At 45.5% G+C, this 26,119-nt stretch overlaps 1 protein-coding gene across 1 annotated transcript in view; it reads left to right on the top strand.

The window, feature by feature from the left end:
• LOC138255249 (protocadherin-23-like) overlaps positions 1–26,119 on the top strand; it is a 486,186-nt gene that overhangs the window by 147,392 nt on the left and 312,675 nt on the right. The window contains exon 10 of the mRNA XM_069205831.1: positions 6,707–7,570. Coding sequence (XP_069061932.1) covers positions 6,707–7,570 — 864 coding nt within the window. The remainder of the gene's footprint in view (positions 1–6,706; positions 7,571–26,119) is intronic.

Here is a 26,119-nt window from a genome sequence, read left to right as displayed (position 1 = left end):
CCGCGGCGGTAAAGCCGCGGTCGGACCGGCACCACTGGCGGGGTCCCGCCAGTGTACCGCGGCCCCATTGAATCCTCCGCGGCGGCGCAGCTTGCTGCACCGCCGCGGGGATTCCGACCCCCCCTACCGCCATCCAGATCCCGGCGGTCGGACCGCCGAGATCCGGATGGCGGTAGGGGGGGTCGCGGGGCCCCTGGGGGCCCCTGCAGTGCCCATGCCACTGGCATGGGCATTGCAGGGGCCCCCGTAAGAGGGCCCCTACATGTATTTCACTGTCTGCTGCGCAGACAGTGAAATACGCGACGGGTGCAACTGCACCCGTCGCACAGCTTCCACTCCGCCGGCTCGATTCCGAGCCGGCTTCATCGTGGAAGCCTCTTTCCCGCTGGGCTGGCTGGCGGTGGGCTGGCTGGCGGTCTGAAGGCAACCGCCCGCCAGCCCAGCGGGAAAGTCAGAATTACCGCCGCGGTCTTTCGACCGCGGAACGGTAACTTGACGGCGGGACTTTGGCGGGCGGCCTCCGCCGCCCGCCAAGGTCAGAATGAGGGCCTTAGTCTCTTTTTTGGATGTTTTTCTTTACCGGGATGAACCACGAAGTCAGGCCGGGTCGCGGTTGAGGCAAGCCGGCTAGAATTTCCACGTCGGGTCGGTCACTTTATGGAGCTTTTTTACAAAATTTGTCAAATCTTCTCCAAACTTCTGGGGCTTCACCCAGATGTTCTTTTAAGGTTCTTTTGGGGTCCACAGCTCACCCCAAGGGTCCAGAAGTTCTGTGATGGTCCTTGGGAAGTGCGGACTTCAACTCCCAGAATGCACCTGGCGCAAACTCCTTTTTGGCCACTGGACAGTGGTCAGCTGGTCACTTTTTCAGGAGTTGGTGCAGGGGACTCTGGATAGCAATTTTTCACCTGTAGCAAACAGGGAGTCCCTCCTTGAACCAGTGGAAGCCAGGCAAAGTCCTTCTTGTGGTGAAGCCCAAGTGTGCAGCTGGTGCAGTCTTTCTGAGTGCAGGGTCCAGGTGCAGGCCAGGGGTCCAGCAGGGCAGTCCTTCTTCTCCTTGTAGTTCTTTCTTCTTGAAATTTGGTGGGGATCTGAGGCGTGGGTGCAGGTCTGCCAGTTTTATCCTTGCTCCTGGGTGAAAAGCAGGGGGGCCCTGGTTCTCCAATCAGGGACAGGGTCGTCCCCCTGTGATGACCACTTCCTGGGAAGTGTGGCAAAAATCCATCCCAGAAGGCAACAGTCTCTAAAAATCCAAAATGGATGAATCTGATTTTTGGAGGAGAGATCTGGCTGAGCCCACCCACTGGTGTGGCTAAAAATCATAAACACACCCCTCTCCTACCCTCTCCTAATCTAATCAAGGGGGCACCTAGCTGTCTGGGGTTGCAGGATGTGGGGGTGTTGCTGGGTGCTCCAGATGTCCTTCTCTGCCTTTGAAGACCAGTTTGGCAGCCCTCCCCCTTCCTGCCTCACCATCTGCTGAGGGGAGATTCTCTCCCCCAAGCACATTCCTTTGTGTGAAGCCAGGCCACTTCACACCTCATTAAAGTGGCCTGGCAGAAGCTGCTGCAGGCTGGCCAATCAGAGCACAGCAGCAAAAACAATGCAGAGCTGAAATTGGCAACTTTTTAGGTAAAGTCTAAACTTTTTACCTGCACTAGTTATATTAAATCCAACAACTGGAAGTTGTGGGATTTATTATAACAATCAATTTGATACCAAATTCTTGGTATGTAACATTTAAGGAGACTTTAAAATTTAAAATAAAGTCTGCCCATTCTAGCCTATGAAGGCCATTTACTTCAATGAGGGAAAAACGAATTTGGCTGTTTTTACCTCACCAGGGCTTATAAATCTATTTTTATAAAGTCCCTGCTTATAGTTACATGGCACCCAGCCCTAGGGGCACATAGGGCACACCTTAGGGGTGACTTATATGTAAAAATAAGGTAGTTTAAAACTTTGGAAGTACCTTTAATTCCAAAGTCGAATTTGCATATAACTTTAATTTAAAAGCAGCCAGCAAGGCAGGCTTGTTTTTAAAATGACACTGGGCACCTCAGCAATGCACCTAGGTGTGCACCACCTATGCTGTGGTCCCTAAACCTACATGCCCTACCATATACTAGGGACTTATAGGTAGGTTAACTTAGCCAATTATAATTAGCCTAATTTGCATATCCATTTTACACAGAGCACTGGCCCTGGGACTGGTAAGCAGTACCCAGGGCACAGCCAAGAGTCAGTAACCACCAGTACCTATCCAGAAAGAGTGGGGGTGATCAGGCAAAAAAAAAGGACTTTCCTACATTAGGGAAATACTAATAATAAATAATAGGGCTTACTGGGATGAACAGAGCCCTCGGCAGTGACGCTGGTGGTCGGTGCTTCCTCCAGCTCTTCCCAGGCCTGTCTCAGGGCTGTCCCTCTTCTTGCCCTTAGGTGCTGATGGAAGAAATAAAGAAGATAAAAAATAGATTAGTGGTGCAGTTAATCTACAGAAAATTATAATAACAGGCAATCGAAGTAACATTGTACTTATCTAAATCAGATCGCCTATGGTACTAGTATTGACAGTTGTTGAGTTTGCTATACTAATCTTAAAATTCCTAATCCAAATTCCCTTAACAAAACCTACATTTGGAACGAAGGCATTGAAATGAATAAGCTTTGATTCTGTTCTAATTTCTCAACCCCCTTGATGGACCAACTTAGAGGGTCATTCTGACCCTGGCGGCCGGTGGCCGCCAGGGCCACCGACCACGGGAGCACCGCCGACAGGCTGGCGGTGCTCCAATGAGCATTCTGACCGCGGCGGTTCAGCCGCGGTCAGAAGCGGAAAGTCAGCGGTCTCCCGCTGACTTTCCGCTGCTCATTGGAATCCTCCATGGCTGCGGAGCGCGCTCCGCAGCCATGAGGATTCTGACCCCCCCTACCGCCATCCAGTTCATGGCGGGAAAGCCGCCATGAACAGGATGGCGGTAGGGGGGGTCGCGGGGCCCCTGGGGGCCCCTGCCGTGCCCATGCCAATGGCATGGGCACGGCAGGGGCCCCCGTAAGAGGGCCCCAAAATGTATTTCACTGTCTGCCTTGCAGACAGTGAAATACGCGACGGGTGCAGTAGCACCCGTCGCACCTTCCCACTCCACCGGCTCGATTACGAGCCGGCATCCTCGTGGGAAGGTCGTTTTCCCCTGGGCTGGCGGGCGGTTTAACTGGAACCGCCCGCCAGCCCAGGGGAAAACTCGTAATACCCGCCGCGGTCTTTTGACCGCGGCGCGGTAATTTGGAGGGCGGGATCCTGGCGGGCGGCCTCCGCCGCCCGCCAGGGTCATAATGAGGCCCTTAGTGTCCCTTTTTTGCAGTACATAGATGCATACTACTATACTACACAGTGTGAAATTGCTTGGGACTGTATAAGCTACATAGATAAATGTCACAAAGAAAGCTAACTCACTGATGTCACCAATTCACCATGGTGACAGGAGGACAGAGGTGTATGCATTGCAATGGCTTCTTAAATAATCAGCCAAAGCAAGCGCCAATGAGCATGATTAGGTAGCACCTGGCACCTCCCTAGCTCAAACTGGATCAATTAATATTACTATTCTTAATGTAAACTAAACGTACCTTACCTCTGAGTGTGAGCAGCATGCTATTTGGGAAAAAAGTTAGCATTGTAGAACACAAACACAACAAATATTATAATTAATCCTCACCGAGTGTCTGCCATGTTGGCTCGCTCAGCCGTGCTCTGTATTTGAACTATTCATAACCATAAATTTGCAATGTTCAGAGCCGTGGGCAGCTGCATTTGTTTGGTATTCTTTTGTGTTACATCACAGAACTACTTCTTACAACAGCATGAGACATGCCATGGATAGTGCATCCACTTGAAATACTTGTGTCTCCCATTACAAATGTTTTTGTTTTTATTTCAACAACTATATGCATACCAGCAACACCTTACCTGATAAACAGACAAAACAAGACTGTGATTATTGGTAGACATTTTCTTAGAACATTTGCTGTGTTAGTTATAAAAACACTTTCTAGTCCTAGTACACGTCAAGAGGGAGATTCCAGCCAGGGAACCACAACTGTAGGCTGAATGCCTTGTTGCAGATGCTGACTCAGATTACACGCCTTTGCTCAGGTATGAGGGTTGATGTCCTCCCTTGGGAACCTGAAAGGCAGGCTTAGAGCTTAACATGCTGTGCTCGAAATATAACTTGAGAGAGAATAATCTAGCTGCACTTTGATAGCCTTATTCTTGTGTTTCACTCTCCTCGTCACTATTTTAATATTACTGTGTTGTGTAGTCCTCGTTATTGCAGCTCATGCTTTGCTATCCAAAATGCAGTTGTTTTATTAACTCTATCTTTAAAACTTATACTGCCTTTATTGTCATTTATATATGAGACCGCAATGTGTATGAGAGAACCCGTTGTGACCTGAGTGACCACGACTTCCCTGAGAAGTACTAATATGTCATGCGCTCAGCTGCCCAATTGTCTCTACCATTTGAGAGAGATGAGGCACTGCTAGTTAGCCGGAGTAAAACCCGGATCTGGAGTGACAAGCGTCATCCACCGTGGGTCAGACTCAGTCCCCCACATTGTGGACGATGTTGCTGCTCAAAATCCAGTAGTCTCATTAGGATAATGAGAACCTACGCGACAAACCTATGTCACATGTCTGAAGCTATGACAACTTGTTTTTTATTTTTGCTATGAAATTAATGTCACAGAACGAAATCTATTTCAATATCCTAGTGTTTTCAAAGTATTTTCAAGAATTTTTTTAGAATGCATTAACTGTCATGAGGAAGCAACTAGTTTGCCCATTTGTAACTTTTAACCAGTCAGGATGGATGCACATTCATGTCTAGGAGGAAGAGCTTTGGAAATGGAAATGGGGCTAGATGGGGTTGACCATGAAATTTAAGGTGGTATTTGAAGCACTAATGACTTGTGTCTTTAGTCAATAGCAAGATTTTATAATGGTGCTGAAGAACTTGGAGGACAGATAGCCACGCTCCCCAAAATGTGAAGCAGAGAAAAATCTGGCTAGTATTCATGGTCCTGGTGGTGAAGAAAGGAATGAAAAATCTGCCAAAGAAAGATTGTTGAAATACTGTTGAATTTACACCCACGCATGAAGGGGTATAGAACAATAAAGACCCTCATATACTGTAGATTAAAACAATAAAGCAACAGCTTAGAATTCATAGGGCTAACTCACAAAACATGTTTTGCAGTTGCAAGTTTGGATTTATGGGTGGATATCTGAGTGCTCTCAGCACAGGGACAGCGGATGTCCACTTATAATGTAGCGAACGCCCTGTAGTCATAGCTTTGTGGGTTCTCACCAACACTTCTAATAGCTTTTCACACCAATGTACATACCCATACTCACATGCTCATTATGGAAAGCTCGCACATTTCTGATGCAGCCAATATGCACATGAACAGTGAGATCTGTATCATGATAGGCATGTAATTCCCAGTGGTAACAGTAGTTTCTAGCCCTATTGGAAATTGCAAATGTTGTGATAATGCCATGGATCTGGAGTTTCTCACCTGGATCTGGACATTTCGATTGCTCTTGGCAGGCCAAATGTCTGGGGGGAGAAAATTGCCCGCAAATGTGGAATAGCACGTGGCAGTCAGGGAAACATCAATGTGCATTTGTTATTCCCTGTGTCTATGGGGCAATCTTGTAATGGCTTGGTATTCCTGAAACCTGACAGGTACAGTAACCTTGTATTCTTACTTCCAGGTGTGCGAACACTGATGCGGTGTTCCGTCACACTCTATAACAGAGCCTAATTAGAAAAAAGTATTTACTACGTGAGTGAATTGAGTGAGAAAATTCGTATACCTCTACATTCTATATTTTCTGGCAGTAGAAGGTAAGAGTTTTCTTAACATGAAAAAAACGTTTATCTTGTGGAGCAAATAAGAAAAAAACCTTAAAGTGCATCACATCTTTTCACTAAAAATGAAACCATTTCTTGCTTGCAGATAATCTGCTGCTTTCCTTTTAAGTGTTAAATCAAATGCTTTCTTAGTGTTTGTGTTTTTACAAACAATACAGTCCTTTTGGCGAATACGGGCCTAAAAGGCGAAGGTGACACATAAGTAAGTACTCATAGTGTGCTGTGACTCAAAGGCAGCCTTTAAAGTGTAACAAAAGTCGGGATCTGAAAATATTGGATGGGCGATAGGATCTGCCTGCACAGTGTTCATTTATCTGTGTGAACTAAGATAATTTTTCAGTTGGTTCTAATAGTGAATTAAAAACAAAACAAAAATACAAATTTTTGTTTTCGTAAGTCCGTGACAGGGCTCTGCTATTTTTAATTTAGGAGCACACGTTTGGAGCAGGAGAATGGTTGCAACACGTTTTACCTGGTATGTTTTTTCGAGGAGAAAAGGGTGTACATCTGGCAATATAGTCGTTCTATCATGAATATGACGTTCTGCTCTTACCGTCAGTGCCACTCACTGATATAAATTAAATGGAGGTTGGAACTCTTCAAAAAATGAAAAAAATCCAGAGGCACTTGGGAGAACCAGCTGTACTAGCAACGTGCCTTTTTACTCCATTTATTAAACAGGTTCTGTCTTAGCATGGTATGAATTTGGAGTTGGATGCTCTCGAGTGATAATGTTTTCTTTCATTTCTTTTTCCCATTTCGAAGGTGGAAACTTTGGCAAGTACATCGCCATAAATAACACTTCAGGAGAGTTGTGGGCTACCCAAGCATTTGATAGAGAGGAAGTCAGCAACTTTTCCCTCATCATTGAATGTCATGACTTTGGCAGACCACAGAAGCGTGCCCAGGCCAAGCTAAGCATCGTTGTCTTGGATGCAAATGACAACAACCCTACATTTACGAAGAATGTCTATCACACATCTTTGATAGAAGATGCGGCCATCGGATCGGTGGTCCTTGACCTGTTGGCTTTTGACTACGACGAAGGCTTGAATGGAGAAATAACATATTCACTGATTGACTCCACCATGGGGTTCTTTACCGTAAACAGAAGTACAGGAGCCATTGTAACCACACAGTCACTGGATCGAGAGACCATAAATCAGTATATATTTAGGGCAGTTGCGTGCGATTGCAGCATGGATGGCCCAAAAAGATGTGTTACCACTCAAGTAGTTGTGCATATTGAAGATATTAATGACAACTCTCCACATTTCACGGAGAATCCAATCAATGCCCACATAGACATGGAGACAACATTGAACAAGACAATAACCACTGTGAGAGCGATTGACCCGGATCAAGGAACAAATGGCACTGTTGAGTTTCATTTTGCGGAAGATGAGCCTTTGTTTTATATCAACCGGCACACGGGGGAAGTCCAGATACTACGGCTTATGATTTATGAAACACTAAGTCCTAAAGTTCTTAAGGTGTTGGCTGTGGATCAGGGAAAGCCAGCGAGGACTGCAACTGGCATCTTAGTCATCCACATAGTGGGACAGGCGCAAGATATTGAATTTGTCTACAATGTCTACGAAGCAGTTCTCCCTGAAAACAGCAGTGCAGGTGAGTGTCACTCTATGATTAGCAGTGCAATCATGTCCTACTGAACCTCGTACTATAAGTGTGCCCTCATGTACTTAACATGATACGTTTCATGTCAGCAAACATGAAAGTCAAAATATCAAGTAACTGATTTTTGCTTCTTGATCATTAAATCCTTAAGACTATCTCATCTGCTCATATCTATACCACAATAAAAATTATACAAATCTTATGGAACGCCAGCAACAGTCAGAGTGAGAATAAGTGAAGACGTCCAGAAGGAAATACACTTTTCTTCACGTTGCTTTCCAAAAGTATTTTAGCACAAGTAAAAGAAGTGTACTTTTGTTGTAAATTTACAGCCAGGCGTTGGCAACTGGCTGTTAGCTATTGAGAGGGGGTGACTACTACGAAAATGATCAGCAACAACAAAATTCTATCTTTGTTGTCATATTCACTTGCATTGACAACATTTTTACATATTTAGTTTGTGCACCTCACTTTAGGTCCTCATTACGTGAGAGTGGGTAACCCTTTACAACCCCCTTCGGGCGAATTGTCCAGAAGAAATACGGAACTACCAGAGGAATTGGACCTAGAATTATCGATTCCTCCTGTAAGCCCTTATTACTAAGGACATTCTCAAGGCTTCAAAACTGAATCCCTTTGTCTACACCCACAGAGGTAACAAGACCATCAGCATCATTAATTGATGTAGAAATAATAAACCGCTTCCAGGGGCTTCATTATGAGGCAGTTAGTGCCACAATACTGCAGTAACTTTACAAGTTGAGTCGAAAAATGTTTTGGAGGATGCGCCGAACGTCTTTTCTCCACATGGAAATGCAGCTTCCATATGAAGAAAAATAGTTATGGTGCAATTTCACTATAATCCTAACAAGTGAAAACAAATAGATTTTCTAATGTTGGGAAATCAGCTAACACTATTTAGTAACCCTCCCCCTCAACAAGTAACTTTAAAAATCATAGGTACTGGTCTCCATTTGGTAGTGTCATTCCTTTCTTGAGAATCAGCAAAACTGTCTCTGGACATATTTTAGAGCAGCTAAAGCAAGGTTACTAATTTAAGGTGTAAGTGCAAAACAATCGTTCACAGAAATTATCAACATACAATCAGTCCATGAGCTAATCTTGTAAAACGTATTAAATGTGGTAAATGTTACTTCGAACGATATGTCCGATGGCAATATGTCTATGTTTCTTCATTTTTTTCATTTGGTTCTGCCAACTTTGTTACTAGCGACATAAAATATCATGTATGCAGTGGAGTACTTTAATGACCTGCAAGCATTTATGTTGCTGAGTTAATAATTCAATCCCGAATCCTTTTCTTATTTCTTTGTCACTTATATAGGCTCGTACATTCTCAAAGTCAGGCAAAGGTTTGACAGCACTTCTGTGCACATTGTCCCCTATGAGCTGCAAATCTTTCCATAAACGTTAAAGCATGGTCTCCAACTTAAAAAAAAAAAAAAAGAAAATGGACAGAAAGAAGCATCAACAAACAATGACAGCAATCCACACATAGGACTTTTAACACGTCAGTCCATATTTATAAACCTGTCACAACACAGCGCAGCACCCAAAGTTGCTTGCTTCATTGTATGACAGGGAGAGAGCAGGAAGCGCCATATATACAGACATAGGCCCATATTTATGAAAAATCGCGCACAACTGCGCTAATGCAGCTTTTTCTTTTTTTTTTAACACCATTCCCTAAAGCCATCCATGCGCCGTATTTATGAATTTACACACAATGGCACTAAGGAATGGCTAGCATCACTAAAAAAGACGCTAGCTGGTGGGGGATGGCATTAGGAAAAATGGCGCTAGTGGGTCAGAAATAACATTAGGCTGGTTAGTAGCAATATTTCTGCCGGTGATCAGCCTAGCGTCATCTTTTGATGCAAAAGCAGCCAAAAAAATGACTCCTGTCTAACTATAGACAGGACTCAATACCACCACCCCAATGCCCACCATAGGGGACCAGTTTCCCCTGGGCAAGCCCTACATACCCAGTGCCAGGCAGGGGGCCCCATCTAAGGGCCCCAATGGCACACCACACACATACACAGACACTTACCTGCAATTTACCTGGGATGGGCTCCCTCCTCCTCTAGTATCCCTGTGGTGTGGGTGGTGGGGTTGCTGGGGTTTAGGGTGGGCATCTTGGTGCCCATTCCATGGTCTTTCTCCATAGAAATGGGCTTACCTACACTTCAACGCCTGGCCTGACCAGGCGTTAAATAATGGCATTAAGCAGGCTTAGCACCATAATTTATGTCAGCCTCCCATCCGTGCGTAGTTTCTGCGCCAGGAGTTAAATATGGTGCTGGGGGGCTAGCGTACTTTTTAGGACGGGAATGCCTACCTTGCATCTCATTGATGCAAGGTGGGTTCGCGCATCCTAAAAATGGCGCTAACTCCAATATTCTGACTCTAGACGGGTCTAGCATCAAAATATAAATATGGAGTAAAGTCAGTGCTGCTTTAGTGCCAAAATAAATGGTGCTAAGGTGACGCTAATCTTCCATAAATATGGCCATATGGCAGTATCTTACTCTCTCCCCAGCGCTGTTGCACAATCAGGCTCCCAAGCGCCACACACACACACTCTTGTAGCACAGTGCACTGATGTGTGTGTCATGTCTAGCATAGGTTTTGTACTCGAAAAGCACAGTTTCATTAAAATACTATACCTAGAAAAACCTTACATTTTTTCCCACTTTGAATGTGTGCTGTACAGTGCAGCACAAATGCAAAGTTGCAAAAGGTAGGAGGAAGAAAAGCATTTCTCCTTTCTATTGTCTGCTTTCGGTGGTGTTAGTTTTTGGTGAAAACCTCTGTCTACCAATGTTAGTTGATAGGAGTTTTTGTCAAAAGCCATGGGTGGTTACACAGGAACACCCAGGTAGAGCTATGGAATACCCCCGTGACTCAGCATAGCACAAAGCAGCGCTTTGAACTGGTTTGCATTACTTTGTATTACAAACCAATGCAAATAATAATTTGCGTTGGTTTATCAATCCTAAAAAGGATTTTGTGTTGGGTCTGCTTTACAAAAGTAAGGAACACACGCTGCAAAACCTTCATAAATCTGACCTGGTGAGCTTTTAATAAATATCACTACTCTTTTCCAAGGACAAACCTCCTCCAGTCTTTCTGGTCTTGTTCCTTTCCTTGTCCTTCTTCTGTTGTCCTTTCTATGAGGATAGACAGCCTGGCAGCCCTTCTGCCTATTTACCTATATGCTCCTAGACAGTATCATATATTAACTAGGCATAGCTATTGAATGAGAGTCATATCATGAGGCAACAGGAAAAGGAGGACATTTTTAACTTCTGTGCACCTCTAATGAATCAATCACTACTGAAAGCCAGGAACCCCGGTCTAAGCAATTTCTACAGTTTAGATTTCAATACACTATGTACAAATACAGAAACAAGTATACATAAAGCAAATACACAAATTAGGAAATATTTTATTTAATTCACAGACAAAAAATAAACAACTATCTAAATTTTAATTTTAATAGGAAGGTTGGAGCTTTTCAAAATGTTTTTTTAATTCTAAAAGATAAAGCCATATGCTAGGATTTAGCATTTCACAGTTTTTTCTCTTAATGCATGTTTTCTTTTACGTTGGCATGCACCAGTTCTTCAACTGAGGTCACCAATTGTTTATTCTAGATTCTGTTTGCTGTATGTGAACTGCTCCCACAAAGCAAGGTAAGGATACAGATTTAGGGCCTGCTTTTGATGGGCAGAGTACTTTCTGGTAAATGCAAAAGTACCCGCCCATTAAACTGTCGGTCCACCCACCTCTTTTAGAGATGGGTAGAGTGTAAAGGTTCAATTTGTGGAGCCCCCCTTTTGTAAGTTTTTTTTCTTTACCAGCTGTTCCCCGCTGTTTGCCTGTGCCGGTGCCCCACTGTACAGCCTCTGCACCCGCAAGGATACAACGGCGTTCTCTCCCACCACCATCTTCCTTCCTGCACTTAGCGCACAAAACACCCAACAAAAACCCTGTACTCATGAAACAAACTAATATATCTAATGAAGAACACTATGCAGTGCAGTGCCGGTTTTTATTTTACAATAATACTACTGTTTTGTTGAGTATTGATTATATATTTTTTTATTCCATTCCAAGATGGCCGACCTCTTCTTCTCTTAGGTCACTTCCTGTTCTCTACTATAAAAAATACTTTTTGCTTTTATATTGTTTTCCATTGCTCACTCCTGGTTTCCGTGGACCTCCAAAGTCTCCAGTTGTTTTTTCTTGAAATTCCTCCTTCTCTGCAGTTCCAGTGTCATGCACTCACCTTGTTCCAACTGCAGAGACGATGTTGGACCTCCAATTCCAACTGAGGCAGCTTAACAAAGCAAGTAACAACTATCTAGTTCCTTCAACTGCCCCAGAGAGAAAGGGAGGATGAGATAAAATAACAAAAGATGAACTTGCATCACTAAGTGGACTGCTCTGCTGTCTTGTGCACTGCCTAGTAGGATCATGACTCCCTAGATCTTGTTATCCTTAAAGCAGGTGTGGAGAACTAAAAACAGCAAGAGACAATGTTACCCATTGGTTCTTAACTAAGAATGATTTAGCAATTGTTCACAGGATATGTACACTTTCAGACTCCATCATAAATGTTGCATGAGAGAGAGCAGGAGCCATATCAGGCATAAACTGGAGTTTTCTTGCACTCTGGTACATACAAGGTTCAGAATCAAAGTTGTTTGCAACTTCAAGCCCTAGAAGGTTTATCCAAAATACCAGATACAACATGTCAAGAAACACAGTAGCAAACTTTCAGTTCAGGTACAACAAAGTTCAGAGCTCCGCAATGAAACAAGTCGGAAGTGTTGGGCCTTAAGGGGTTAATACTCCAACAATGTCTAATATCCAAAAATGTGTGCATGCCTTTATGAAAATCAGTCTTGTAAGTGTCTACTAATCTATGGATTAGTGCTCACTAATCAGAGGGGAAAGTACTTAGCCTTGTCTACTAGAGGCTTCCGTGCAAGAAGCTAAGCGGAGGCAGAATCGTAGATCATGAAGGAAGCCACTGGAAGCATCACAGAAGCCAGGATCATGGCATTATCAAGAAGGCTTGGAAGACTACAGCGCTGGAAGTTCCAGGTGACTCAGGAAGTGAGTGCAGTGATGATGTTGCACAGGACTGGAACGAGGCCAAGCTCCAATGCAGGTTCAGAGGGGGTATTTATGCTGGAAGAAGAGATTGTTCCAGAAGCCACATGTCCCACGTTGAACAGTGGAATATTCCAATGAACCTGGGGAAAATCATGTGTTACATACAGTGAATATGAAGCCTTGCAGGTGGCAGGTGCAAATTGTGATTGGCAACAATTAACAAGTATAACAGAACTCTAAGTGCAAGATGATACATTTCAGTGGCTCATTGTGGATAGTGTAACTTGTCCTATGGACACATGATCATCTGCAGGTGCAGAACAGACTAAACTTGCTTAGCAACAGAACAGGAGGTTTAATGGTTTAAGCTTCCTGGTGGGGAAAAAGGGAAGGATGACTTGGAGTGCTCGGGACAGGGAGGCGCCACAAGGGAAGGATGACATGAGCCCGGTGAGTAAAACCTACAGCACATAGAGCACAAAATGGAGTTGTGGCATCCAGTACTTCTTATGAATCCAGCTAGCTACTGAAGTTTTTTTTCCTGTACTCTAGTTTTTCCTTTTTTGCTGGGCTTTTTCCTGGAGCAGTTGTGAACACAAAACTGTCACCAGCGTCACCTAGAAGACCAGCACCAGGTTGCAATGCCACCATACCGTACAAATGGTCAAGTTCCGGATGCACTTAAAGTCTAACACTTTTTGACAGCAGTTAATAACCTCACGCTGCAAGTTTAGAACCTAAGCTCTGAAAATGCATTGCGTCGCCAATCATTGGTCATTTTACAACAAGGCTCACTTGATACTTCATTTGCTGGTCTGGCTCAGATAATGTTTGATGAGAATCCAAGAAAATTGAATAACTTTCTACACAGAAGAAAGGTACATTTTACATCTAAGCCACACATGTATGCCTCCGATCATGCTGAAGTGGGCTTAAATGTTAGTAATGCCATTGGAAATGCTTTGGCATGGGCTATGCCTTTGATTGCTGAGTCAATTCCATTGTGGATAATTTCCAGCTTTTTTAAATGAATTTAAGTGAATGTTCAACCATCAAGATTATAAATTCAGTGCTCCAGAAGAAATTGTAGTCCTGTCTCAATGTTCCAAGGATTTGCATTCATACATTTCAAAATTCAAAGGTTTGGCCAGAGAAATTGACTGGACTGACTCAACCCTGTTTACTCTTTTCCTAAAGGGCCCAAAAGATGAGATTAAAGATGAAAGCCACCCAGTCTTCAGGATCTCTTCTGATGAACTCTTCAAATTGAAAGCCGTCTTCAGAAGAGACGTCCCGAAAGGAGAAGATAGCCCTTGTCCAATACCACTTTCCAACCTTTCTTCAAGCCAATGTCTAAGAAAAGTTTGATGTTGAACCCATGCAGGTGAGAATTGCTAAGGTGCCTTCAACTGAAGAAAAGAAGGCTAGAAGAAGAGAGCTTGGCGTATGTATGCACAGTGGTAGAGAAGGACACATTTTAAATGCTTGTCCTGTTAGGCCCATCCAATCGTAACAAAATATGAAAAACCAAAGCATTCACTTCTTGTGCAGGGAATAGCGATGAGTGATAGAAATCCTAGCCTGCCTACATCATACAGTATTTCTAGTGTTGTTCTTCCTCATGGTAAAGTTTTGATTCAGCCTAGTCCTCTTAAAATTCCCGTTCTCCTATACTGTGCAACCTCAAATATATGCATGGACATTCAATGGACAGTGAATCATCAAATTTTTGTTACCAAAAAGAAGGTTCCTATGGCAGGTAAAGTGGTATATGGAACGCTGGTGGTTTCTGGATTACTAGTCAAAGAGATCAAACCATTACCCTTAAAGAAAGCTGTGCATTATTAAGTTATCACCTTCAACTTGATTGTTTCCCCACGTTACCCAATTATTTTGGGAATTCCTTTCTATGTTAATTGGGCTGTTAAGATTCTGTTTTTGAGTGCTGAGTTTTGTATAGTCCACTGTACCTCTGATCAATCTTTTTGACCTGTACCTGAACTCAGCTGTAATTCTCCTATGCCGTCTATCACCCATGTTGCAGAAATGTCTGACAATTATCATAAATTCTTGGATGTTTTTCAAGAAACTAACATCAAAGCATTACCTCCTCATCATCCTTTTAATTGTGCAATCAACATTTTACATGATGCTCATATTCGCTATATTCAAAATTTCCCCTTGTCTCCTTTGGAAAGACATGGGCTTCTCATTCCCTACTAATCTCCAGCTGGAGTATCCTTGTTCTTTGTACCAAAGAAAGAAACATCTGATTAATTTAAAAGGGTTTAAATCAGATTACTGTGAAAGATTGTACCCTTTATCCTGAATGTCATTTAAAAGGATTTGTACAGCACAGACTATTCAGCACTGAGGGTTTCTAGTGCTGACTAGGTGCGGAAGGTATGGAGCATCAGACGAAGGGAAAGATCTTCAGTATTTTGCGGAATGTTGTGAGCATGGTGGCTGTTCAGATAGGTGAAAAAGTGGCCTCCTGCCCTGCTTCTGCAAATGCTGGGAATGTGTGCAAGTGACAGCGAGGGTGATTGAAGATTGCCAGTTGTCTGATGGACATGCAGGCAATAGTTAAGGTAGGCAGGTCCATTCTGATGTAGCTCTATGTCAGACATACCAGAAGCACTGCAAGGAGAAAGGCTCTTTACCAAACACCTGATTGAAATCAGGTCTGGAGAAAGTGGAAGGCTGCTTATGGAACCCCTTTTGGACATTTCAAATATAGATTAATGCCTTTTGGACTATGTAATGCACCAGCTGCTTGCCAACACTTCATGAATACAGTTTTGTCAGACTTAGGGCCAGATGTAGCAAAGAAACATTTAGCGACTTGCAAATAGCGAGTCATAGCGACTCGCTATTTGCAACTCGCAAAATGTTATGCAGAACGGTGTCTCAGACACCGTCTGCGAGTCGGTATGTTAATATTAATGAGGTGGGTCGCAAATTGCGGCCCCATACCGACTATGGGCACTCGCAAACATGGAGGCCTGCTGTAGTCAGCAGACCTCCATGTTCATGACTGCTTTTAAATAAAGCAGTTTTTTTTATTTTTAAGTGTAGCCCGTTTTCCTTAAAGGAAAACGAGCTGCACTTAAAAAAAATCCGAAAAAAAATCCGAAACCTTTAGTTTCGGTATTTTTTCAGGGTAGGTAGTGGTCCCTTGGACCACTACCTGCCCTGAAAAATTTTTTTGGGGTTCATTCACAAAGGGACCCCTTCCAATTTGCGAGTGGGTTACCATCCACTTGAAGTGGATGGTAACTGCGACACCATTTGCGACCGCATATGCAGTCGCAAATGGTATTGCATACCACTAGGAATCGCAAATAGGAAGGGAACACCCCTTCCTATTTGCGATTCTGAAATGCATTTTGCGAGTCGGTCCCGACTCGCAGAATGCATTTCTGCATAGGAAAATGCGATTTGCGACTCGCAAACAGCAGTTTTTGCCGTTTGCGACTCGCAAATCCTTTCCTACATCTGGCCCTTAGTTCTACAATCCATGGTAGTCTACTTTGATTATATTTTTGTTTTCTCCAAAGATCCACTCAAGCATGTTACACATGTCAAACAGGTGCTACAAAGGTCACAAGAAAACAAGTTATTAGCTAAACCAGAGAAATGCCTTTTTCATGAAAGTTCATTGGAGTACTTATGACACAACCTATCATCAAAAGGAATTGGCATGGACAACCTCAAGATTAACCTGATCCTTGACTGGCCTGTTCCTACCTCTCTAAAGGAAATTCACAATGCTCTTAGGTTAACTAACTATTATCCTAAATTCTTTAAAGACTTTTCTAAACTTTGTCTGACCCTCACTGACCTATTAAAAAAGTCATTTCAATGGACTCAAAATGCTTCTATAACCTTCAAAAAGCTAAAATCTGAGTTTGTTAAGGTTCCCGTTCTACAACAACCAGACATCACTAAACATTTTGTGGTTCAGACTGGTGCCTCTGATCAGGCTATGGGAGCTGTCCTAATTCAATCTAGTCATGATGGAGATGAACACCAAGTGGCTTTTTGTTTCAAAGAAATGTTCACCAACTGAGATAAACTACTCAGTATTGGAGAAAGAACTCTTAGTAATCAAAGGGGCCTTCCTGGAATGGAAACTTTTTTTACAAAGAGCGCAACAGAGTAGCAGCTCATGCAAAGCATATCGAAATTGTAGGAAAGTCCTCCTTTCTGCCTGGTCACCCCCAAACATTTTGAACAGATACTGGTGGTTACTGACTCTTGACTGTGCCCTGGGTACTGCTAACCAGTCCCAGGGCCAGTGCTCTGTGTAAAATGGATTATGCAATTTAGGCTAATTATAATTGGCTGTATCAACCTAACCCATAAGTTCCTGGTATATGGTACAGCATGCAGGTTTATGGACGCCCAGCAAAGGTAGTGCACACATAAGTACACTGCTGTGGTGCCCAGTGCCATTTTAAAGGCAGACCTGCATTGCTGCTCCTTTTAAGTTAAAGTTAACCCCAAATTAGACTTAGATATTAAAAGTACTTCGAAGTCCTAAGCTACCTTATTTTTACACATCACCACTAAGGTGTGCCTTAGGTCCCCCCAGGGTTGGGTGCAGTGTAACTATAAGTAGGGACTTTAGAAAAGATGTTTTATAAGCCTTGCTGAGGGAAAAATAGCTAAGCTTGTTTCCCCTCGGTGGAGTGAATGGGCTCCATATGCTAACATGGGATGATTCTATTTTAAAATAATAAAGTCTTATTTTCCATAGAAAGGAGCTAAATATGGCATGTTCAATACCAAATTAAAAGTAATAATACATCCAACAACTTGCCACTGTTAAATTCAAGATAACTTGCACCTAGAAAGAGTTTTAGAACTCTTACTAAAAGTTACCGGTTTCAGCTCTGTAGTGCCCTTCTCTAATTGGCCAGCCTCTGGCAGCCTGCTCAGGCTGCTTTGATGAGGTGTTAAGTGCCCTGGGATGATGCAGAGGAAGCATCTGGTGGATGGAGATCTGGCTCAGCAGATGGTAGAACAGGATGGGGGAGAGCAGCCAAACTGGTATTCAAAGGAGGGAAGGACATTTGGGACAGCAACTGTACTTCCCCCGTTTCCTGCAAACCCAGACAGCCAGGTGTCCCTTAATTAGATTAAGAGAGGGCTGGAAAGGGGTGTGCCAATAGAAACCTAGCCACGCTAGCGGGTGGGCTCAGCCAGAACTAACCTCTTTTTTGCCACGTTGGATTTTTGGAGATTGTTTCTCCATGGGATTGAGTTTTGTCACACTTCCCAGGAAGTGGTCACTCAAGAGGGTAGTGGCCTGCATGTGATTGGAAAGAGACCCCCTGCTTTCAACCCCCAGGAGGAAGGATAAAACTGGCACAGCTGAAACGCACTTCAAATACCTATAAGAAAAAAGACAAAAGAAGAAGAAGGACTTCCATGCTGGACACCTGACCCGTACCTGGACACTGCACTCTGAAGGACTGTACCAGCTGTACACCACCAAATGGAGTTTGCCTTTCTTCAACTGTTTCAAGAAGGAACTCCCTGTTTGCTGCAGGTAGAAAATAGCTGACCAGAGTCCCCTGCATCAATCCCTGAAGAGACTGACCAGCTGGCCAGTGACCAGTCGTCATTTTTGGATTTGAGCCAGGTGCATTTTGGGAGTTGGAGTCCTAACCATCAAGGAGTAACTCAGAGATTCTGGAACCTTGGGGTGAGTTGTGGACTACTAAAGCACCTTGAAACGACCTTCTGGAAGACAATCCAGAGGTTTGGAGCAACTTTGAAAAAAAGCTCTTAAAGTGGACCGAACTGATATTGTGAGTTAAGTCAGCTTACAAAGACCGTGATCTGGGTTGACTTGCAGGTTCACCCCTCTGAAAAAAGCTGGAGCCCCAGACTCCTTCACCAAGGTCTCCTGAAAAGCGCATCCGAAAAGGGCTCCAGGAAGGTCGGATCCAACATGCAACTTTGCCCCAGTGAAGAAAAAGACTAAGTCCAAAGGTAAAACTTTGACCAAGGCCTCCCGCTCAGTCTAGCTCACAGTAGCTGAGCATGGCTCCATCACGGTCAGCCTCAAATTTGACCTTGCCCCGGCTTGAGTGCGACCGGATGTTCAGATTGGCACTTTTAGTTTCTATGCACTAAAAACATTTAGGGGGTCATTACGACCTTGGCCGCACTCCCGCGGCCCCCATTACGACATCCCCGCTGGGCCGGCGGGGATGAGGCCGCAACATAGGAGCCGGCTCCTAATGGAGCCGGCGGTGTTGCGGCCGTGCGACGGGTGCAGTAGCACCCGTCACGCTTTTCACTGTCTGCTATGCAGACAGTGAAAAGCTGGCCGGGGCCCTGTTAGGGGGCCCCTGCACTGCCCATGCCAGTGGCATGGGCAGTGCAGGGGCCCCCAGGGGCCCCAGGACACCCCTTACCGCCAGCCTCTTCCTGGCGGTGCAAACCGCCAGAAACAGGCTGGCAGTAGGGGTGTCATAATCCCCAGGGCAGCTCTGCTTGCAGCGCTGCCCTGGCGGATTATCACCGCCGGGGCTAAAACGGCAGGAAACAGCCGGCCCCGGCGGTGCGACCGCGGCGTAATAAGGGCCTCCGTACCGCCAGCCTGTTGGCGGTACGGATGCCACATTACCCCTGGCGGTCTCGCCAGGGTCGTAATGACCACCTCAGTCTTTAAAAATTTATATCTCTGGTTCCCTTTATTGGATTTTTGTCATTTTAGTGCCATTTTAAAGACACAAATATAATATATTTTTATAAATTGGTGATGGATTTTTATTATGTTTTGTGTTTTGCTTATTTACTGTTTTGTGATTTTAAATGCTTTAAACACCTGTCTCCTAATTTAAGCCTAACTGCTCATTTCCAAGCTACCAAGGCTTGAGATGGGATTAATTTATTGAGACCTAACTGGACCTAGGGCTAGGTTAGTTAGTAGGTTAGTGGCCTATTGCTAAGTGAAGGTACTTACCTGCTGTTAGAAATGGGGTTTTTGGTTGGCAGTCAGGTTACCCCCTGTCCAAGCAAGAACCCTCACTCTAGTCAGGGTAAGTCACACACAATCCAAAATTAGCCTGTGCCCTCCCTCTGGTAGCTTGGCACGAGCAGTCAGGCTTAACTTAGAAGGCAATGTGTAAAGTATTTGTGCAATAAATCATACAATACCACCATATAGCACCACAAAAATACACCACACCGTGTTTAGAAAAATATATAATATTTATCAGGATAATTTAGGTCAAAACGAATAAAGTTGCAATGTGAATTTGTAAAGATATCACTGAAAAGTGATATAAAGTGTCTTAAGTCTTTAAAAAGCAAACAAAGTCTCTTTCAAGCAAAAAGTACCTGGTTTGGAGTGGAAAATCTCCACAGAGGGCTGCAGAGGAAGAGATACGTGGAAAAATGATGTGTGCGTCGATTTCTCCCCAGCACACACGGACTTGCGTCGTTATTTTTCACGCAGGGAAGTCGTGCGTCGTTTTCCGGCGCGTGGACAGTCTCTTTCTGTGGATCGCGGGGATTACCAGATGTCCCGGGTCTGTGCGTGGATTCTCCTGCTTGTTTTCTGGCTGCGCGTCATTCTGCGGGGCTGTGCGTCGAAGTTTTGCTCTCACGGCAGGCGTTGCGTCGATTTCTCCTCTGGAGGTCGGGCGGCGTTGTCCTTGCGAGGCCGTGTTTCGAAGATCCGGTCGTCCCGAAGGCGTCGCTTTGATCAGCGTTGGTGTGCGGTGTTTTTCTCACCGCGGAACAAGCTGTGCGTCGAAAATTTCGGCGCACGAAGCGTCGAATTGACAAAGAGAAGTCTTTTTGGTCCTGAGACTTCAGGGAACAGGAGGCAAGCTCTATCCAAGCCCTTGGAGAGCACTTTCACAGCCAGACAAGAGTTCAGCAAGGCAGCAGGCCAACAGCAAGGCAGCAGTCCTTTGTAGAAAGCAGACAGGTGAGTCCTTTGAGCAGCCAGGCAGTTCTTCTTGGCAGGATGTAGTTTCTGGTTCAGGGCGTCTCCAGCAAGTGTCTGATGAGGTAGGGCAGAGGCCCTGTGTTATGCCCAAATGTGCCTTTGAAGTGGGGGAGACTTCAAAGAGTGGCTAAGAAGTGCACCAGGTCCCCTTTCAGTTCAATCCTGTCTGCCAGGGTCCCCGAAGGGGGTGTGGCAGTCCTTTGTGTGAGAGCAGGCCCTCCACCCTCCCAGCCCAGGAAGACCCATTCAAAATGCAGATGTATGCAAGTGAGGCTGAGTACCCTGTGTTTGGGGTGTGTCTGAGTGAATGCACAAGGAGCTGTCAACCAAGCCCAGCCAGACGTGGATTGTAAGGCACAGAAAGATTTAAGTGCAAAGAAATGCTCACTTTCTAAAAGTGGCATTTCTAGAATAATAATATTAAATCCGACTTCACCAGTCAGCAGGATTTTGTATTACCATTCTGGCCATACTAAATATGACCTTCCTGCTCCTTTCAGATCAGCAGCTGCCACTTAAACAATGTATGAGGGGAGCCCCAATGTTAGCCTATGAAGGGGGCAGGCCTCCCAGTAGTGTAAAAACGAATTTAGGACTTTTACACTACCAGGACATATAACTACACAGGTACATGTCCTGCCTTTTACCCACACAGCACCCTGCTCTAGGGGTTACCTAGGGCACACATTAGGGGTGACTTATATGTAGAAAAAGTGGAGTTCTAGGCTTGGCAAGTACTTTTAAATGCCAAGTCGAAGTGGCAGTGAAACTGCACACACAAGCCTTGCAATGGCAAGCCTGAGACAAGGTTAAGGGGGCTACTTAAGTGGGTGGCACAACCAGTGCTGCAGGCCCACTTGTAGCATTTAATCTACAGGCCCTATGCACATATAGTGCACACTACTATAAGTAAATTAAATAGTCCAATCAGGTATGATCCAAAGTTACCATGTTTAAAAGGGAGAGAGCATATGCACTTAAGCACTGGTTATCAGTGGTAAAGTGTGCAGAGTCTAAAAGCCAGCAAAACAGGGTCCAAAAAGTGGAGGGAGGCAGGCAAAAAGTTAGGGGTGACCACCCTAAGGCATGTCAGGTCTAACACTTGCCTTTACCAATAATCCACTTTCTAACAGAAATCTCTAAGTACTTCAACAAGCTGAATGTCAATAGAGCCGACAAGCTCGGAGTGCAATCGTTCAACTCTCTCCTTAATTCTATTCCTAGCTCCTCAAATCCAGTAGCAAACTCCTTGTCCAGATGTTACCCAGAATCTGATCAAACTAAAAACATGGAGATCATCAACCCCAAGGCATTTATCTCAGCTATAACTCCCACATTCCCCATACACAATAGATTTAGAAACCAGTTGTCTCAAAATACAGGAACTTAGACAATTGAATCTGAATGTCCAATGGAAAGAGGTCAATTGATTAATTTTCCTTTAAGATAGACTTTTTATTTCAACAAAATGCTCACTGAAATATGCCTTCCAGTGCAATAATTTCTGGACAAAGGGGAAACAAGTAACTGAAAATCTTATACAAAGAAAATTTGGTGGCCTTCGCTTCATCATGATGTTGACACGTCTCATAAATCCTGTGAAACGTGTTCCCAAAACAAGTCTGAAACACAAAAGAAAGCAGGTTTACTATTGTCTCCTGAAATTCCATTCCATGAGAAATATTTTCTATTGCTTTTATCCTAGACTTATCTGTCTCTGAAAGCTATACAATAATCATGGTTAGCATTGATACTTTCACTAAAATAGTCCATTGTTTCTGTCTCCTTAAATTTCCAATGGCCTCAGAAATGGCCAACATTTTCTATTCAGATATATTTAGGCTTCTTAGCCTACCTAATTCCTGATCGAGGCAAGATCCCCAACATATCTCATTATGAAAGATTAAAGCTCGTGTTTGCAGTCCTAAATTTGTGATAATCTTATTTTAGAAAATTATTTATAAAAATGAAGTTGTGCTACCTTGTCATGTCCGCCAACCAAAAACATCAAATATCCCAGCACTTATATGCTGTACTCCTTTGATTATTAGCCCCTAGGTGCACTGACTGCAAGTGCTCAAAATAACTTTCAAAATACTTTAAGCATTACACCAATGTTTCCTTATTTCTTATTGATCTATTTAATCAGTGTTCATTCTCAAGTCCTCTTGGGCAACCAGTCTAAGTGCAGTGGTCATTCAATCTGATAGAGACTTCTAGCTCCAGATTCATTACCTTAGAATATTCCCCAGATATCAGACTGGAGCTTGAAACTTTTGACAAGTAGTACTCCTGCTAGCTGGTAGGTGCCATCGTTCGGCTCCACATGACGTCTTCGGCATCCTTCTGTCTGAAAGTGACATGCGGAGTGCCTTTAAAGGTGCAATCCCATTGCACTGTGATCAGTTATTTTATTTCAGCACAAGTTAGCACAGATCTGGAGAGAACTACCCCCATCACTTTTTGACTGACCTTTTTTCACCCTTTTGTCAAGTGTTTATGAGACTTTGGGGGTTATTCTAACTTTGGAGGAGTGTTAATCCGTCCCAAAAGTGACGGTAAAGTGACGGATATACCACCAGCCGTATTACGAGTTCCATAGGATATAATGGACTCGTAATACGGCTGGTGGTAAATCCGTCACTTTTCCGTCACTTTTGGGATGGATTAACACCTCCTCCAAAGTTAGAATAACCCCCTTTGTCTCCTGGTATGAGGATGCCCACCAAAAAGGCAGGTTTCAAACCATGTGGCGCATATTACCACTAGGTATCAGTGATGGACCTGCATTTGGTATTCCTTCGGTTTTTGGAGCATTTGAAATTGTGAGGATTGCTGTGCCATGCATCCAAAGGTGCATGGGAAGCCGTCCCTCAAGCTTCTTGCTACCAGACACTGATCGACCCCACGACTTTCCAGATCTCAGTCACAACAAAGTTCTTGAGACCGATCGGGGAGTTGTACCCAGTGATCATCATCCCACTCCAAGTTGTTTGACAAATCAGGTAAAACCCACAAGAAAAAGAAGTCATCAGAGAGGTCTTGGACTTCTCTGCACAAGTCTTCGAGCAAGGCGCGAGGCCATCGGCACCTCTGTGGTGAAGCCTGTACCTGTGCCGTCTCTAGACATCCCATAGTTTCCAGGAGCCAGAGTTACCCTCCCAGTTAAAAGAATTTTATGAGACCCTTCAGTTGATCTTTGGGTGGCCCAATCCCCCTGGAGCACCCTTGGGCCCCACAGATATGGGAGGGGCCCCTGCTGGTTTTCCACTAGCAGGCTTTCCCTCGATACCAGCTGGACCTTAGCAATCCAGTGATGCATCAGGAGTTGCATAGGTTGAGTGACCTCAACCTTCCCTGCTGCATGATGTGGTGCCTACACCCCAACACCAATGACCCCCAGCAATGGCACTGCCCCTATGGAGGGCCTTTGACCCTGTCACCAGGCAGGTCGCTCCCCCCATCTGCCACGCAGCCCCCTGTGGTTTGAACCTCTGTTGCCACTTTTGCCGCCTGACTACTCGCTCCCTTTTTTCTATTCCCCTGAGCTTGTGCTTCTGTGCCACTTGTTTTTTCCATTCTGTGCCCCTGTGTTTTGCTTCTGTACCCCTGTGCTCTGTTGTCCCTCTCCTGCCGTCTTTTCCCGCCGTTTTTTCCCCGGGTTTTCCCCTGGGTTTTTCCCCGGGTTTTTCCCTTGCTGCTGAGCCCCTGCTGCCCCGCCCCCTTCACTCCCATTGGCCACCCCGCTCCCACCTCCCAGCTGCCCCTCCCTCCCTCTGCCCTCATATGGAGGCTGCGAAGCGGGCACGCCGCTGGCGCGCCGCTGGCGCGCCGAAGGCGCGCCTAAGGCAAGCCCGTCTGCGCCCGTCCGCGCCTGGACCGCACCCAGCACCAGCACCAGAACCCCTGGAACCCGCACCCCCCGCAACGCCAGACTGCACTACGACGCAAGCACCCTCCACGCACTCAACACCAGACGAGACCAGCCCTGCTACCGGGCCACCCCGAAACGCACCTATGGGCCTTTCACCTGCCGGAACTGCAGATTCTCCAGCATCCAACCCTCCACACCACCAGCCAGAGAACCCAACCACCTCCGCTGCATCCTCCTCAATACCCGCTCTGCTCGCAAGCACGCCATCGAACTTTGGGACCTCCTAGACTCCACTGCCCCTGACGTTGCCTTCCTGACGGAGACCTGGCTGAACGCCACCTCAGCACCAGACATTGCCATAGCCATCCCACAGGGCTACAAGATCTCCCGCAGAGACCGCACCAACGGAGTGGGAGGAGGAATCGCCATCATCCACAAAGACTCCATCAAAATCTCAACGAACACCGATGACACCCTCACCACCGCCGAGCACATGCACTTCCAGATCCACACCGACCCCAACACCACCCTCAGAGGAACTCTCATCTACAGACCTCCCGGACCCCGCCCACAGTTCAGTGACACCATCGCTGACCTCATCAGCACCCACGCCCTCGCTTCCACAGACTACATCCTCCTCGGGGACCTGAACTTCCACCTCGAGAACAACAACGACGCCAACTCCACCGCCCTGATCGACAACCCCGCCAACCTCGGACTCAAACAGCTAGTAACGACACCCACTCACGCCGCTGGACACACGCTTGACCCCATCTTCTCCGCAAGCCCCCACGTCTCCTTCAACCACACCACCGAACCACACTGGACCGACCACAGATGCGTCCACTTCACCTTCAGAAAACCCACCACACACCACCGCACCCAACAGCTACCACGCCGCTGCTGGGGCAAGGTCACCAGGGACCAACTGACTACCGCCCTCGCCCTGAGACCACCCACCAACCCCACCGACCCAGACACTGCCGCGACCAACCTCACACAGTGGATCAACGACTGCGCCAACACCCTCGCCCCTCTCAAGACCTTTACAACCAACCACACCAACAAGAAAGCCGCCTGGTTCACCGAGGACCTCCGTATCTCCAAGCACAACTGTCGGAAGCTGGAGAAGAAATGGCTCCACGACCGAACACCAGACAACCACACAGCCCTCAATAGTGCCACCCGCAGACATCACCAACTCATCAGGACCGCCAAGAAGACCGCCTTCAAGGACCGCCTAGACAACAACGCACACAACACCAAAGAGCTCTTCAGCATCGTGAAAGAACTCTCCAACCCCAGCTCCATCACCAACGACATCCCGCCATCTCAAGACGTGTGCGACTCCCTGGCCACCTTCTTCCACCGCAAGATCACCGACATCCACGACAGCTTCAACCCCGACCCCCCCTCACCCACCACCGAGTCCACCACCCCTGCGACTACCACTCGCACCAGTCGCCTGACCGCCTGGTCCAGCGTCAGCGACGAAGACACCATCAAAACCATGAACTCCATCCACTCCGGATCCCCATCGGAC

This window comes from Pleurodeles waltl, chromosome 1_2, assembly GCF_031143425.1.
Source record: "Pleurodeles waltl isolate 20211129_DDA chromosome 1_2, aPleWal1.hap1.20221129, whole genome shotgun sequence".
Classification (NCBI taxonomy): domain Eukaryota; kingdom Metazoa; phylum Chordata; class Amphibia; order Caudata; family Salamandridae; genus Pleurodeles; species Pleurodeles waltl.
The sequence above is the reverse complement of the archived record's forward strand: the minus strand, read 5'-3'. Positions and strand labels throughout refer to the sequence as shown.